This window comes from Cotesia glomerata, linkage group LG4 (genome assembly GCF_020080835.1).
Source record: "Cotesia glomerata isolate CgM1 linkage group LG4, MPM_Cglom_v2.3, whole genome shotgun sequence".
Taxonomy (NCBI): domain Eukaryota; kingdom Metazoa; phylum Arthropoda; class Insecta; order Hymenoptera; family Braconidae; genus Cotesia; species Cotesia glomerata.
In genome coordinates, this window is record NC_058161.1 from 10523080 (window position 1) to 10540769 (window position 17690).

Here is a 17690-nt window from a genome sequence, read left to right on the forward strand (position 1 = left end):
AATTAAACGGTTAATCCCTTATATTAATAAACTTATCTATTTTACGTCTGCCGGAATACCGAGACCCGCTTGAACTAAGTGCAGCGCAAATTAGAACAAAAGCCCTTACAGACGGCGGCCCGCTTTAACTAAGTGCAGTGCAAATTAATTAAAAGACCTGAATTTAATTTTATCACGTTCGCCGTACAAACGGGGACCCGCTTGATCTAAGTGCAGCGCAAATTAAATCAAAAGCCTCTACGAACGTGGGCCAGTTAACGAAGATACTTGAATTGAAATAGTTAAAAGACGTTGGGCGGTGGTTGCCGCCTCTTTTAAAAGTTCCCGCTGCTTAGCTTGCAGAAATCCCCATCGGTAAGTCGACAGTCGCAACGATATTAATTTTAAGGTGGTTTTCGCGCATAGGTGGGTCTTCCATCTAAAGCGGGAATTTTAAATAAAAAGAAAAATTTTCGGGCGGACATAACAACATCGTTCGGAGCAACAGAAATAGTTCAAAATACTAATGCAAATGGTCAACAATACAATTCTACATTTAAAATCAGAGGCCAAGTTTATCATAAAATAGGCTCATTGCTGCCAATGCCAAACGAACCACATAAATTTTTACAAATCTACTTTATGGGCGGCGAGGACTCCGGAAGCGCACTAGCCAATCGGGTGGATGCACGTTGTGGCTACAATAACCTTGATTCATTCTTTGCTAGACGCATCGTCAGCGAGCTGGATGCTCTATTAAATGAGCATAATGAATTTTTGAAAATATTCAAATCCCACATGCACAAATTAGAATAAAACACCAGCTGGAGAACACATTCGTAGATTCAATGCACCTGTTGCTGACGACGTTGCTGGAATCATGGTTGGCGATCGTACAGGTGCACGAGAAATTGTGATTCGTAGGAGAAATAATAATCTTTAGTTCATTGCTGATACCCACCGTTCATATGACGCTCTCCAATATCCGCTAATCTTCTGGAAGGGACAAGACGGATATAGCATAAATATTAAACAACGAGATCCCGTATCAGGTACTTCATTTATTATGAATTTTATTATTACACTTTTAACAAAACAATTAAATTATTAAACGCAATTAACTTAAATTAATATTTATGAATATATTATTACAGGAGCCGAAACAAACAAAAACGTTAGCTCGAAGGATTATTATGCGTATAGATTGATGATTAGACGCGGGCTGGATAACGTCATTCTACGATTTCGAGAGCTTTGTCAACAATTCATGGTCAACATGTACGCGAAGATAGAAGGCGAACGACTACGATACTTACGATATAATCAACTCAAGCTACGTGTGGAAGAGTACATTCACTTGCGAGACGCTATTGTCAACAACGCCGACGCCGCCGAAATTGGTAACTCTGTCATTCTACCATCATCGTACGTAGGCAGTCCACGTCATATGCAAGAGTATATACAGGGTGCTCTGACTTTCGTGCGCGAATATGGGCGACCGTGTTTATTTATCACGTTCACATGTAATCCAAAATGGCCAGAGATTACATCTTTGCTGTTGCTTGGCCAAAATGCAATACATCGTCATGACATTACAGCACGTGTGTTTAGACAAAAGCTGAAGTCATTAATAAATTTTATTACTAAATCACATGTATTCGGTCCCACACGTTGCTGGCTGTACTCGGTTGAGTGGCAAAAGCGAGGATTACCTCATGCCCACATTTTGGTTTGGTTAATCGACAAAATCCGTCCTGAAGAAATAGATAATATAATTTCTGCAGAAATTCCCGATCCGTCTACTGATCAATTGCTGTTTGATATTGTTACAGCAAACATGATTCATGGCCCATGCGGTACTTTTAATCGTTCATCGCCTTGCATGTCAGATGGAAAATGTACAAAAAATTTCCCTAAAGATTTCACTAACGATACAATCACAAATGTCAACGGATATCCAATATATCGTCGAAGGAATCCAGATAATGGCGGACAATCATTTATTAAAAACATCAGCAACACAGACATTGATATTGACAGTCGTTGGGTCGTGCCATATTCGCCCCTGCTGAGCAAAACATACAATGCTCATATTAATGTTGAGTTCTGCAGTTCTGTGAAGAGCATCAAATACATTTGCAAGTATGTCCATAAAGGCAGTGACATGGCGGTGTTTAGAGTGGAAAATACCAATGTGAGTGCTTCTCCAGTAAATAAAAACGATGAAATAACGCTCTACCAAATAGGTCGGTACATCAGCTCCAATGAAGCTGTTTGGTGTATCTTTGGTTTTCCAATTCATGAACGGGATCCAGCAGTTGTTCAGTTAGCCGTTCATCTTGAAAATGGTCAGCGTGTATATTTCACGAACGAGACAGCGATTGATCGTGCTATAAATCCACCAAAAACTAAACTCACTGAATTTTTTGAATTGTGTAATCGTGCGGATGATTTTGGTGCCTTTGCACGTACATTACTCTATTCACAAGTACCACGCTATTTCATATGGGCTCAAACAAAACAATGGATACCCTGCAAGTAAGGCTCACCAGTTGATGCATGCCCCAATTTATTCAAATCAAACGCCTTGGGGCGAGTATTTTCAGTGAATCCAAGACAGACTGAGTGCTTTTATCTTCGACTATTGTTGGTTAATGTTACTGGCCCATTGTCATTTCAAGATATACGTAAAGTGAATGGGCAACAGTATACAACGTATAAAGATGCATGCCTTGCACTCGGCTTGCTAGAAGATGACAATCAGTGGGAATGTATGCTTGCTGAAGCAGCATTGAACTGTACAGCAATACAAATTCGTCTACTATTCGCTATAGTGTTGACTACATGTTTTCCAGCCCGAGCAGAGATATTGTGGAATAATTACAAAGATTCAGTGACTGATGATATATTGCATCAACATCGTACACGGTGTAACGATCTAGCGATAACATTCAGCGACTATATGTACAATGAAGCATTGATTGCTATTGAGGATCTTTGCATTATCATTGCCAACTTACCACTCAGTCATTTCGGTATGAATTCGCCAAATCGAGGTGCAACTGATTTAATGAACACTGAAATGAATCGTGAAATGCAGTACAACACTGTAGAAACGGCGACGATTGTTACTCGCAATGTCCCACTAATGAATGAGGAACAAAGAACCATTTACGACCACATTATGCTCTCAGTTTCAGCAGGACAAGGTGGGTTCTTCTTTTTAGATGCACCAGGTGAAACTGGCAAGACATTCCTTATTTCGCTAATTCTCGCCAAAAATACGATCCAATAATGGCATCGCATTGGCCGTTGTATCATCGGGCATTGCGGCAACTTTATTGGATGGAGGCAGAACAGCTCATTCAGTATTTAAGCTACCACTAAATATTCAAAATAACCCTGACGCAGTGTGCAACATAAAAAAACAATCGTCCATAGCCACAGTGCTGAAACAGTGTAAAATTATCATCTGGGATGAATGTACCATGGCACACAAACATTCGCTTGAGTCGTTGAACAGGACATTGAAAGATATTAAAAACAAACTATTTGGTGGCACTCTGTTAGTCCTTTCAGGTGACTTCAGACAAACACTTCCCGTCATTCCACGTTCAACATACGCTGATGAAATCAACGCCTGCTTAAAATCATCGACATTGTGGCATAATGTTGAAATAGTACAGCTGAAAGTAAATATGCGCGTTCAAATGCTTCAAGATCCATCCGCTGAAACATTCTCAAAACAACTCTTAGATATCGGCGATGGAAAAGTCACTATAGCTGAAACTGGATACATAAAATTAGCGAATGATTTCTGCACAATCATTGATTCGCAAGATGCTCTCATTGAACAAATATTTCCCGATGTACACACGAATTACATAAATCTCGAGTGGCTTGCAGAAAGAGCAATGTTAGCTGCAAAAAATGTGGACGTTGATATTTTAAATCTGAAGATACAACAGTTATTGCCAGGGGACTTGGTATCATATAAATCTATTGATACAGTTTGCGATGACACTGAAGCTGTAAATTTTCCAACAGAGTTTTTGAACTCACTAGATTTGCCAGGCATGCCACCACATAACTTACAATTAAAGGTTGGATCTTCAATTATTTTGCTTCGTAATTTGAACCCGCCACGGCTATGCAACGGTACGCGATTAGTCATTAAAAAATTAATGAAAAACATTATCGAAGGCACCATTTTAAATGGCAAGTTTCGAGGTGAAAATATATTGATACCACGAATACCTATTATACCCACAGATGTGCCAATTCAATTTAAGCGTATTCAATTTCCGATTAGATTGGCATTTGCAATGACTATTAATAAATCCCAAGGCCAAACAATGTCTGTTTGTGGCTTAGATTTGAGCACACCATGTTTTTCACACGGACAATTATACGTTGCATGCTCTCGAGTGGGTAAACCTTCAAGTTTGTTTGTATTAGCTAAAGACGGGCTAACAAAAAATATTGTTCACGCTGCAGCATTAAGAGATTAATATTATGTAATTAATTAATTATATAAATAATTATTACTTTTAATAAATTAAAACAATTAATGTTTGGTGTTTTGTTATTTTTAAACAACATTCCCTCATCGTTCACAGCGCTCCAGGCCTTTTTCACTCATATTCCATATCCTTATACACTTCCAATAAGTTAGTAATTTTTTTTCTACACTAGAAATTCTCTAGAAATTATTCACATGGCAAAATAACGTTTGCCGGGTCAGCTAGTATATATATATATATAAATACATACATATATAAACTTTTGAACTAATGGTATTTTCTGAACCAGCCTGACGAACTGAGTCAAAAAATAGTAAAATTTTTCAAAAGTTGCGTCATGAGGACAAATGCAATAGTTAGATTTCTATGAAAATTACTAAAAACGAAGACTTCAAATTTTTTAAATTGTATTTATTTATAAATTTTAAATGATTTTAAACTCGCTCCTTGGATAGCTTTCAGGGTCAACCATTTTTTTAATATTTTTCTTTAATAGTCAGCAGACGTTTTAATAAATTAATTCAAAAATGTCTCAGGCAATTATTATTTAAATGATTTGAAAAATGTATATCGTTATAAAATTTCTCCAAATCATCAATCATTCAGCCTCGATAAAATGAGGCAATCAACGCGATTTTATTAAACCAATAAAAAAATTAATTTAAAATACGATTGAAGGATAATTGTTTAAATAGCATTTCATCATGTACAATATTATTAGATCAATGATAGATTTTTAAATAAATAAATGTTGTACAAACTCATAATGACCAATAAAACAATGTCAATAAAGATTGTACAAACTAACAAGCATAGTGTGATATTATGGTTTTATTTTCTTATTGGATTAAGTTTGATTGTTATTGTTTTTATTCGTTTATGAAATCATCAATTCAGAAATGATCATTCTCAATAAACATTCCTAATTTAATCTTTTATTTAGACTATAAATTATACACAGTAATTGAAATATCATAACTACATACTCAAAAGTATTGATGAATGTAATTTTATCGTTAGAAATAAATCTTTCGTTATCGCGATACCTTGTCGATGAAAACTACTGGGTATAAGCAATTTTACATTTGTTATTCAGATTGTTTATTCGTTATTAATAAATATTTAAAAGTGAATACTTTCATTTAAATTATATGGTTACTTCTACTTTTGGAACAAAGTAGTTAAATTATATCACAAGATATGCCTCCGATAATTTGTTTACCAATTTTGTTGATTCTTACAACGCCCCGTCATCCAGCACCGTCTGTATGTAAGTTTTATTTATGATAATTAATTTTGCGTTAATTAAGTCAGCCAAGATCAATCATTAATAAGCTATAAAATAATAATAATAATGATAATAATAATAATAATAATAATAATAATAATAATAATAATAATAATAATAATAATAATAATAATAATAATAATAATAATAATAATAATAATAATAATAATAATAATAATAATAATAATAATAATAATAATAATAATCAATAATGACAGTGAGTTGTAAAAAATTGTAAAAACAAGTTATTAATACTGAACATAGAAAAATAAATACTTTTTTATTAATAAAAAATTGATTAGCCTTAAAGAGTGATGTTTCAATAGCATTACGTTTCATGGACTAATTCAACGAATTATTTACGCGTCCAAGTAACAATGGAAACTGTTATAATGTTTAAATGACGATAACATAAAATTTATCGAAATTTTAGGTAGTGTTTTTTTTACTTCGACAGTGAAATACATGATTATTTATAAATCAGGTGATAAATATATTTAACCATTTCATTCATCTATTCAATTATAAATAGTGTTAAAGCACAAAAACATTTTTTCTTTCTCTTTTATGGTATTCAATAAAAGATGGTACTTTATAAAATTTCAAGAATTATCACACTTTGAGAACATGATAATGAAGTGGAGAATTTTATTGTGTCTTTGGTTTTTGAGTTCATTGGATTCAATGGGAATTGAAAAAAATCAGGAATACCATTTTGATGATGATGACTTCGATACGAGACACTTATACGGTAATTTTTGAATGTATATCATTGTGAAATAAAATAAGCGAGCTATTATTTGAAAATCAAAGTTTCATCAAATTTCAACGTTTTTAATATTTTATATCTCATAAAGTTATTCTTACGTTTTGCTTGAGATAAAATAAAATAAAATCTTAAAATCTAAGCTTAATTCTTATTTTTGATACATACTTTCTTTAATAATTAATGATAAAAACAGAATATTCAAATTCCTAAGAGTACAGAACATTAATATTTGATAGATACTTGGTTTTCAGAAATCTAACTAAAAACAGTAACTTTGAAATTATTTAAAATTGCAATTCTCATAGCGGGAAATTGAAAATTAATGCTTCAAGAAAATAATATAATTTTGCTTACAGGATTCCATGGCGGGAGAAAATCACAAGATGATGTTGTGCAACGCATATTTTTCAACGTTAAAACGGATGTTTGGTATCTGAAAAGACAAATGAAAAAATTGAATCATCAATCAGATATCATAATATCAAATATATCTCGATTAATGACAAGTCACGATGCTGTTGATGATGTTAAAAATTCGTTATACGAACTAACAACAAATATAAGCCAATTTTACAACAGTATGAAGAAAAATTATAATGGAATAAAGAATAATTACTATATTTTATCATCAAATGTAAGCGATGTATCCCAACGATTTGATATTGTCGAATCATTATGGCCTGGGATATTGATGCAAGTAAATTCAACAATTGAACGAATAAGTGATTTGGCTGACAGCCATAATGAATTGAAGCAATTATCGCGTCAACAAGGACATTTGATTACTTCTGGGATCGGAAGATTAGAACAAAAACTTGATGTGTCATTAGCGGCTCATAACATGGAAGTATCCAGACTTCGTAATGATATTGTCAGTTATGTACTTAACGTTCAAGATCAAGTCATGGAGGTACAAAGAGCAGTCGAAAAAATTTTTCAATGTAGTTGTTTAGCTCCTGGTAAATTTATGAATTCAAGAACTTTCAGTCCATCTAGATCAAATGATCTCGTGTCATCTTATCCAAATGAATTGTCGCAATTAAAGCAAATTTCTTCATATTTCCCATTAGAAACTTCAAAATTAATTTCAAATATCTCTAAAGTTCAAAATCAAATTGATCGTCCTCTCGGAGTATTAGGCGGTGTCGGTAGTTTATTATTACTCTCAAATTTGCCCTTTGCAATAGTTAGCAATATTTCAAGTAGTATAAATATTTCTGGATCCATGCCTTCACAAGAAGGTATGCCATCTTATAATACATTTTCTGACCATAAGTCATTATTATCATCATCATCATTAACAACTTAAATTATGTAAAACAAGCTATTTTCACTTTATCTTCATTAACAATAAAATTTTAGGTTCAACGAGATCACCACCTGGACCCAGTTCAACTCCATTCAATGGACAATATACTGTAACATCTCCACCTTATAAACCAACTCTAAGACCCTCGACTCAACCACCAACTTATGCACCACCACCTAATGGGCAGCCACCGTATGGACCACCTAACGGGCGGCCACCTAATGGATGGCCACCTAACGGACAGCCACCTAACGGACAGCCACCTAACGGACAGCCACCTAACGGACAGCCACCTAGCGGACAGCCACCTAGCGGACGACCACCTAACGGACAGCCACCTTATGGACAACCTCCTAATGGTCAGCCACCTAACGGACAACCTCCTAATGGACAGCCGCCAACTTATGAAATAACAACAACATACAGACCACTATATTCACCGTCGACTTCAACAACATCAAGGGTATATGAAGAGACCACATCATATTACTCAACAAGTGATAGAACAACAACAACTCATAAGCCGATGCTTATGCAGCCTCCGATACAACTTGGCTTTGATGGCCCGTTTAAAGATATGTGTGTTTGTATTTGTTCGTGTCCTTGTAACTGTCCTACATTTTCGGCTATGCTATTCCCTAAGCAGTATACTAGGGAGCTGAGTGCATGGATAAATTATTATTATAAGTCATATGGGGTAGCACAATCGGCTTCAAGTTGCAGCTGTCTTTGTGCATGTCCTTGTGATGGAAGTGATATATCGACATCAGGTCCATCAAGGACGGAGCTAATAGATACTACAACACCTTTTAATATACCAGAAACTACTCAAAGTTTTACAACATTATTCACAACAGAACATTTTGATATTGATATTGATATCGGAAACGGAGTCGGAGGTTGGCCTGATAATAGTCAACCTCCTCTTTCTACTACTCTTCCTCCTCCAGATGAAACGGACCAATTTGTACAATGTGTATTAGGCTTATGTTCCAAAGGTCAAAGAATCGAACAAGAAATAGAAACATTCAAAAAGGTGATGTTAGAAACAATGGAAGGCAATAAAGTCGCTTTAATAAGTCATCTTAATGCAAGAACTGATGATTTAAGACACTTTCTTACTGACATACATAGTTCAACCTATAATCTTAATTATGATAATAAAAATACAACGATACTGATGCATATAGAAATGAGAAAAAAATTCGATGAAATGCATTATTTGATAAAAGTCGTTTCTGACATACTAGTCAAACTTAATCATGAAATTGATATTATACGTAAGTTCTTTAAATTCTAAATTTAATTTTACGGCGATATTAGCCATAGCACGTAATGAAGTGATTAATATGCTTTTAGCAAGTAAAATTGATTATTTTAATTTTTATAGAGTCGAAAATATCTTCAAATAAACCGAATCTTGGCAACAATAAACCTTCAAACGGGGACAATTATCAGTCAAATTACGATCCACATGATTTCAATAATCCAAACAACTGGCCACACAGTCGTTTGTTGCCGGATATTAATATGGTTAACAGTAATAAAAGCAAAACGAAATCATTTTATGAATTGCGAAAAAACATTAGTAACATAACTCAACAAGATAATCCGAGTAAAAATAATTCAACTGTTGGATTAAAGTCAGATAAAAAGATGATGATTTATAGATGAAAGTTGAATAAATCATTTTTAGTCCTAAAAATGTAATACTATTTCTCATGTATCTTAATTTTAAAACAACTCAACTGATTTTCGATCATTTTCAAAGAGCTATCAATCTCTTGTAATTTTTTTTTTTTATTATATTCGTGTATTTTTGTGCATTCATTTTACAACATTTGATTAATACTTTATCAAGCATTTTATCGGTAGATACAAATTTTGGCTTTAATTATGGTTGTTAAGCAAAACAAGTTAGCAACTTAATAATATAATGTGATTATATGTAATAAATATTTATGAAATTTCTCGATTAATATTTAATCTTGGCTGATGTTCTTGGTCACTAATAAATCTTTTATAAGATATAAAATTTTTCTATTAATTTTGTAGATTATTCAAACGAAGAGCTCAATTCACCAGACGTTAACGATTATGTAGATAACGATAATTTAATAGAGATGAATTCTGACCCTATTGAGTCAAGTAATTTGATGAAATTTGATAGTCCTCTTAGAAATCACGTAAATTGGCATTTACGAAAGAGTAATTCGGGTAATGTATTTTTTGATTGAGGTTTCTTCAAATAAATTAAAATGGGCTCGAGAAAGTATTAACTTCTATCAAATAAACCCGATCCGTTAAATCCCTTCTATAACCGAAGTTTTCACTGTTAATTTCAAATTATCTCAGTTATATCTAATAAATTTTGATAAGAATTATTTATTATAAAAAACTTTTGCAATAATGTATGCAGAAAGTAATCTAAACAAAAATTAATTTTTAAACGTTGATGTGATACCTTTTTAATGGGCCCGCAAAAAAATATGCTTATGATATTCCTATTCCATTAAACTCTATTATTATGCAATTAAATTTATTTATTTAATAATGATTTGATCGCTGCATAATCTTATTATCATAATATTCACTAAAATATATTATATTATTTTCAGATGAATCAATTAAAACACCCAATTATCGTTCATTAAATTCTTATCATAAAAATCGTAATTCACCCCAAAAAATTATAATACATCCGTTAATTCCAAATATAAATGCATATTTGCAAAAATACAAAATTAATTCATTAACTCATCATCGCCCAGCTTCCAAGGATCGACAATCAATAAAAATACGTCCTCATAAATTTTCATCACTTCGACCACAAATGAAAGATGGTGTAAAAAAAGGAAAAACTTATACTTATTCATACAGCGATGGACACGGTAAGAATTTGAACATTAATGTTCACCGTCGAAAAAATCTTACTAAAAGCACAGCTTCCAAAGACAATGACGACAGTAAATTTCAAAACGGTTCAAGCGAAGATATTCGTAATAATAATGATCATACAGACATTTCAGAATCGTTTGAAAATTAAAAAAATTCAAACATAATTTTAAAATATTTACTTTCTAACTTTACATTTGCATTATCAAAACATTAGTATCGAAAATGGATGTTAATAAATGATATCACATTATTATGATTTATTATTTTTTTTTATTCTTCTTCAACAGTCCAAAATTTTTTTTACAGGTAATTTATGTTTAATTAATTTGTCACTGCGTTATCGTGCGTGAATCGTTGGTGTTTTTGAAAATTGATTATTACTAACAGATCTTGAAATTCTTAGCGGAAAATTTTCATTATCAAAGTATAATTGTGAAGCATTCCGTAGATAAATCTCTTGATTATTAATTGAATCATAATGTCTTGCATTATCCGATAGGAAATCACTCACTGGATCGTTTGAATAATCGTCTGTTTTTAATTGTTGACTATTTGATGTCTTCAACTTGATTATATCATTATTTTCGGCATTATCATCTATTTGAGTACCTCTACTTTTTTTATTATTAATTTCATTAATATTAATATTATTATTTTTTTCTATATCTAACGGATTTATACGCTTCAAAACGGTCTCTGGATTTTGTAGAATTTTTTCAATTTCTTTATAATCATTTACCTGTATATTTATCGGATAAACTTTTTTTTGAGATTTATCATTATTCAATGACGGATTATTAGTGTTAACATTATTCTTTCTATCATAAATATAATCTTTATTGTTGATAGTTCTCATTATTGTTTCAGATAAATTAATCGCGGACCCATTAAAACATAATAAGTATTCCTTACCGTTTTCATCGATTTTTCTTAAACAATCAGGAATGGAATTACTTTTTTGCAAGGTACTAAATTCTACATCCTCAGGATTCAAAATCATATAATTGTTGACTTTGTTATTCGACAATACTTTGTTACTTTGTAACTTTCGTTTGCGGTAATTAAACGTAAAAGAATTTCTTTTATTTACTGAATTATTTTCCACATTAATAACATCTAATGAGCTTCGGTTATTTTTATTGATATTATTATTGACCAAATTACTTTGACTGAAGTTATTTATATGCCTCCATTTATTTTCTCGCATCTTTTGTTTATTCTGCAAAACGTTACCTCGTCTTTTTGACGATAAACGTTTCAATAAATTACTACGATAAAATGGTTGCTTTTTACCTTGTCTATTATAACGACTATCAGTTCTTCGATCAAATTTTGAAATTAAGTATCTGTTGATGTTTAATTTTCGACGATGGTCTTTTAATGTTTTCTTTTCTTTTAACAACGTTTTTGTATCATTTGGCGCATAGCGAAAACGGTTGTTTTCTAGTTTATTAAAGCGACTTCGTTGTATAAGTCGTCCAAGTTGACGTCTAAAGTCCAATGTCAGTTGGTCAATATTTAAATTATCGTCTGGATCTTCTGGTATTATGATTGATATTACGTCACGGCTACTCGCAGACAAACGTTCAGACATTACTGAATTTCTATCTATAATTTCAACAGTTCCAATTTATTTATCAAATTATATCAATTTTAAATTATTCAAATAAAATATATTATTATAATATCAGAAAAGAAAATACTGACCTAATATTATACTGTAGAACAATAAATTACGAAAAATTAACGTTATAAATTTCATATTGATTGAAAAATCATCAGTATCCGTGACTTTTCTGTTTAAACAAATTTGATTACTGAATGCATTTCTTGAACTCGATATTTAAATCGCCTGTGCAGAATGTGAAATAACAAAATCAACAACACTTTAATTAGGTTTTCTAATCAGCAGTTATTTAAGAAAGTTTTTTATTTCTTTATGTTTATTACGCTAACTTTATCTCGAGTATACAGTGCCACTGATTTTCAGTGACTATTTTTTTTACTTATGAGCATGGTCGTAAATGGGAATTACAGTAATTTCTAACTGAAACTATGAAAATATATTCTTATAATAACAATTATATTTTTTACGTCAAAAAAAAAATTAACTCCATTTTCATAACTCTCGGGACTATAAAAACAATCGAATAAAAGAGTAATTGTTGACAGTAGTTGCACAAAAAATATTAAGAACTCTAATCCCTACGGAATAACAAAGATCACATTCACTTCTGTTAGAAGAGGTTGAGAACAATTAAATGCTGTACATTTAAAACCCGCAGGTGAGTGAGTAAAAGTAATAAATTATAATATGTTCATTGCAAATTATCATGATAATTTATTTCTTTCTTACTGCTGAATATACTTTTTTTCAATGACTAATTGACAAAAATAGTGGAATAATTTACCATGAATAATTATTTATTTCAAGTTGCAAAATTAAATAGTTAATTGAATACTTATAAATATCATAAAATCTAATTTTTGTTCGTTACTTCCAGTCAGTCAAATATTTGACTATTATTGCATTACTAAAACAAAAGACAACTTATTACCAGGTCATACTTTTATGGATTGTTTTATTCAATGTGAGAAATTAATTTGAATGATCAAACTATGAACTAATCACTCAACTTATCATATCCACTGTTACAAAAATTTCAGATGTAATTAAAGGGTTCGATCGTACGTTGACACCTACGTGTCAACGTACGATCAAATACTAACTGAGTACTGTAAATTTTAACTTAAATATACTTTAAAATAAATATATATTATATATACATAAATATATATATATAAATATATATATAATAGAATAATAATAATAATAATAATAATAATAAAAAAACAACAACAACAACAACAACAACAACAACAACAACAACAACAACAACAACAACAACAACAACAACAACAACAACAACAACTGGCGAATGGCGAATAAACGAATGGCAATCGTTTATTTTCTGGAATCCCTGTAATAATTAGTGCTCCGTACGGGATATGGGACACTAATTATTGAAAAATAGGATTATTTGTTTGCAAATGCTATGTATATAATCAGATTTGATTTAATACTCTGTGGAAAATTTGTACTCAAGAAATTATAATTCAAGTAGATTTCGTTTCAAAACAAATAAATACTTAAATGAAGATTTTGATAATTCAAAAAAAAATCTGAAAAACGGTTAAGCCCTGCAGGCCATCACTGCAACTTCTCGTAATGTACCAGATCAAAACGCTCGAAAAATTTCTTCATACGAAATTTTAAGCTCTTCAAGCTCAAAAATACAAATGTTATACATATTTGAGCTCAAAAATCTAGTATTTTTTGATGAAGCAAATTTTCTAAAACTGACCTACAATATCAATTTTTTCGACAACGATATCACTCAATCGAATCAACCGATTTTGATATGATTTGTACCAATCGTTATAGTTTTTTGAGGTTAAGATCTGATTAGATTTTATAATTTATTGGTATAGTAGTTTAAGTTATTCCAAAAAAAATTTCACCCTCCTCTTCACACACACACACACACACACACACACACACACACACACACACACACACACACACACACACACACACACACACACACACACACACACACACCTGTATATATATATATATATACACGGAAAGATTAAAACCCGACTGGTTCGTGTTCTGCACCAGACTCAGTCGTGTGCGGGTTACTTTGCACGTATTCTGGTGCATCACCCTACTGAGTCTGGTGCAGAACACGACTCACTCTGGTGCACACGACTCAGTCGAATGATGCACCAGAATCCGTGCAAAGTAACCCGCACACGACGTTGGTGAACAAGTTGACGCCAACCGAGTTACTTTCCAAGAGTTGCCGCCAAGTTGGTGACAAGTTGCGGCAGTAGATAGACAGAAAGTTGCGGCCAACTTGGCTATCAGGGTAAGTTTAACATTGGCTAAAAATTATCGGTCGGTACGCTAGAATGTGACTTTTTTTTTACAGTCTCTCTCAATTTCGTCTGGGTGTACACGAAAAGTTCGTAAAAAAAAAGGAGGGGGTAAAACTTCACGGCCTAGGCGAAAAAAAGACGGTATGGTAGAGTCTCTAGAAAAGAGTCCCTTTACGGACGCTGCACCCAGCGCTCAAAAGTTGAACTTCTGGAGCGATTATAACAAAAAAAAATTCCGTTCATTTATCCTTAACAGAAAAACAAGCTTGCTCGACCGAAAAAATTTTTTTAGAAAACTTGAGTTGTTTTTATGCAAGAAAAACTTTTCTTGGGGTGAGAAAAGTTTTTGTCTGAGTAAAACCTTACTTTAACCATGAGAATTTTTGTTTTCTTAAATATTTTCTTTAGTCAAACAAATTAGTTCTCTAATGAAAATTTTTTTCTTTCTTTGTAAGAAATTTAGCATGCTCTTCAACGTAATGCATATTTTGGTGTCTGTAATCACTAGCACAATTAAAAAAATCTATATGTTTTACTCACAAGATTTAATATCATTGCATGATGTTTACTTAATTTAAAAATAAGCTTGTTTAATGTCTTGATATGAATTTTAATAACTGTGCATAATTTTTCACAGCAAATACCACTTACATTTATATTTTTTAATGACACAACAAGATGGCCGCGACTGAGTAAATGTGCGTAAAAAGGTGTCTCTTATATTTTACTGAATTATTGCTGTTGAAGTGTACCATTGATCTTGAAAAGTGCTTGTAATTAAACATAAAACTGATTAAATCGCAGTGAAACATAAAGTTGCGCGGTAGAATTGCAGCTATTGCTTAAATAATTTAAATTTATCTAAATTATTTTAGCCACGTTTCTAATCTTAAATGTTAAGGTATTATTATTGTTATTATCTACGGTGTTACAGTACGCGAACGGTATCACTGGGTAATTTTTTTTTTTTCCAAGCACTTCGGCTGACATCTGGTGGTGCTAACTTTGATCAATATAGGTACAAGTGGCAATGCATCTTTTACCGACTGTCAAATAAATTTATACTGTAAGGCGTGCAAGGTGCAAATATTGCATAAATCTGTCAGATGTCCAAAGTGCTTTAAATGTTTTCATAAGTCGTGTGTCAACACTGAATTACTCGCAAAAAATGGAGGCTTTTCTAAATGCTGTGGACCGGGACGTAAACAATCTAACACTGGTGGAACATTTCAATTCTCATTAGAGGACATTCAACAGACCTTCAGGGGTGAAATCGCACCACTAGCTCGATGAATTGATAATGTTGAGATTCGACTTGACAATATCGATACCTTTTTAAAAGATTTATCCTCCAAGGGAATTGTGGAACACAATGCTATAGTCCAACTCAATCAGAAAGTGGACAGTATCTTAGCTGGCAACTTAGAGGCCCCATCAACATCTGGAGTGGCTGGTGATGTACTTAAGGAACTTGATGATAGACTCCTCAGGCGCTCAAATCTTATGATTTATGGCCTACCAGAAGATGAATCCCGAAACGCAGACCCAAAAGAAGCTCCCACCATCACTCCAGCACCTGGTTATTGCAAGGGATCAGACTCCTACACAGAGGCAAGAATATCTGGCCTTGAAGGAGGAGGTGAAGAGGCGTACTACAGCGAGGGAGAAGGGTCTACGTATAGTGACCAAGGGGACCCGACATTATTGTTCAGTGGAACCGAACTTCGGCTCTGAGTCTGAACAAGAATCAGTAGCTCGTCAGGAAAGCATTCTTCTAGCGAACTTCTCAATCTACTACCAAAATGTACGTGGTCTTAACATGAAGATATGCAATGTCCTTGTTGAGTCCTCAGTATTAACGCACGATATACTGGCTCTTACTGAAACCTGGTTAACACCCAATATTTACTCAAATGAACAATTTGATCCAGCACTTTACCAAGTATATCGTTCAGATAGGCGTGCAACTAGTAAGAAATCTAGAGGTGGTGGTGTGCTGATTACAGCACGCCAGACATTAAATACTATGATATTCAATACGTCAACACTTACAAACTTTGAGGACATCGACATAATTGGAGTTCGGCTAGCAGAAAAATGAGATCAGATGTTGCTGATTGTTGTGTACATACCTCCTGCGGCAGTTATTGGTGTATTTATTGATTTTTTAGATTCTTTATCTGAAATTCTGTGTGAAGTTGGTTATAAAATTATTATGGCTGGTGACTTTAATATTAATAAGTTTGTCAGACATCAAGAGAATATTTTATATTACGCCAAATCCGCACATTTAAATGACTTTAATAACTTACTTAAATTTAAACAGTATAATATTGTAACTAATTATCAAAATAATTATCTAGACTTAGTGCTATCTAATATAATATGTAATGTGGAAAGGTCAGACTGGACACTAGTCAGCATTGATGCCTATCATCCTACCTTGATTATTGATTTCAGCTTGTCAATAAAACTGGATAAAACATGTGATGAGAATATAATTCGTCATAGGTATAATTTTAAAAAATTTAATAAGTCTAGTCTAGTAACTGCTCTATGTGAAACTGACTGGTCTGATCTTTCTAACAGTTTTGAACCTGTGCAATCTTTTTCTATAGTATTAAATTATCTAAGATCTCTGATGTATCGCCAAGCTACTTATTTAACGTTAAAATTACGCATAAATATTATATTGAATATTAAGTTTTTATTAAATATTATATTAAAAATATTATATTCGATATTAAATATTATACAAGTTATAGGACATCTTTTTAATCTTTGTAAATATATAAATTTATATTTACTTTATGTATAATTCTATTAACCCTGTTAATGGCGCAAGCTGTTGGGTTTGTTTTTTTCAATAAAATATAATAAAATAATTTTTGAATTTAATTATTTATTGAATGTTAAATGACCAGACAAGATAAAAACTTGATAAATTATTAAAATAAAAAGAAGAACTCGTTTTTCTGC

At 32.3% G+C, this 17690-nt stretch overlaps 4 protein-coding genes across 4 annotated transcripts; 3 read left to right on the forward strand and 1 right to left on the reverse strand.

Annotated features, from left to right (window-relative positions):
- The first annotated feature begins 1816 nt into the window (after window positions 1-1816).
- LOC123263065 lies at window positions 1817-3274 on the forward strand. Its single transcript, XM_044725600.1, has 2 exons — window positions 1817-2447; window positions 2586-3274. The coding sequence occupies exons 1-2, from the start codon at window positions 1817-1819 to the stop codon at window positions 3272-3274; spliced, it is 1320 nt and encodes a 439-aa protein (XP_044581535.1).
- A 2220-nt stretch (window positions 3275-5494) lies between these two features.
- LOC123263354 lies at window positions 5495-11006 on the forward strand. Its single transcript, XM_044726040.1, has 3 exons — window positions 5495-5772; window positions 9924-10085; window positions 10487-11006. Exons 1-3 carry the CDS (start codon window positions 5703-5705, stop codon window positions 10912-10914), a joined length of 660 nt encoding a protein of 219 aa, XP_044581975.1. The 5' UTR covers window positions 5495-5702; the 3' UTR covers window positions 10915-11006.
- LOC123263350 lies at window positions 6374-9898 on the forward strand. The gene is made up of 4 exons (XM_044726030.1): window positions 6374-6541; window positions 6916-7518; window positions 7922-9148; window positions 9259-9898. Exons 1-4 carry the CDS (start codon window positions 6418-6420, stop codon window positions 9540-9542), a joined length of 2238 nt encoding a protein of 745 aa, XP_044581965.1. The 5' UTR covers window positions 6374-6417; the 3' UTR covers window positions 9543-9898.
- Window positions 11007-11047: 41 nt separating the features above from the next.
- LOC123263353 (beclin-1-like protein A) lies at window positions 11048-12895 on the reverse strand. Its single transcript, XM_044726039.1, has 2 exons — window positions 12474-12895; window positions 11048-12374 (listed from the first exon to the last, which is right to left on the reverse strand). The coding sequence occupies exons 1-2, from the start codon at window positions 12526-12528 to the stop codon at window positions 11104-11106; spliced, it is 1326 nt and encodes a 441-aa protein (XP_044581974.1). The 5' UTR covers window positions 12529-12895; the 3' UTR covers window positions 11048-11103.
- Window positions 12896-17690: the final 4795 nt, after the last annotated feature.

Bases quoted from the DNA above. Each gene is read 5' to 3' on its own strand.
- LOC123263065 (XM_044725600.1), top strand. From the start codon at position 1,817: ATGATTCATGGCCCATGCGGTACTTTTAATCGTTCATCGCCTTGCATG. The intron at 2,448-2,585 runs GTACATTACTCT...GAGTATTTTCAG, and splicing joins TGATTTTGGTGCCTTTGCAC to TGAATCCAAGACAGACTGAG.
- LOC123263353 (XM_044726039.1), bottom strand. From the start codon at position 12,528: ATGAAATTTATAACGTTAATTTTTCGTAATTTATTGTTCTACAGTATA. The intron at 12,375-12,473 runs GTCAGTATTTTC...TTGAAATTATAG, and splicing joins GTTCTACAGTATAATATTAG to ATAGAAATTCAGTAATGTCT.
- LOC123263354 (XM_044726040.1), top strand. From the start codon at position 5,703: ATGCCTCCGATAATTTGTTTACCAATTTTGTTGATTCTTACAACGCCC. The intron at 5,773-9,923 runs GTAAGTTTTATT...TTAATTTTGTAG, and splicing joins TCATCCAGCACCGTCTGTAT to ATTATTCAAACGAAGAGCTC. The intron at 10,086-10,486 runs GTAATGTATTTT...TATTATTTTCAG, and splicing joins TTTACGAAAGAGTAATTCGG to ATGAATCAATTAAAACACCC.
- LOC123263350 (XM_044726030.1), top strand. From the start codon at position 6,418: ATGATAATGAAGTGGAGAATTTTATTGTGTCTTTGGTTTTTGAGTTCA. The intron at 6,542-6,915 runs GTAATTTTTGAA...TTTTGCTTACAG, and splicing joins CGATACGAGACACTTATACG to GATTCCATGGCGGGAGAAAA. The intron at 9,149-9,258 runs GTAAGTTCTTTA...TAATTTTTATAG, and splicing joins TCATGAAATTGATATTATAC to AGTCGAAAATATCTTCAAAT.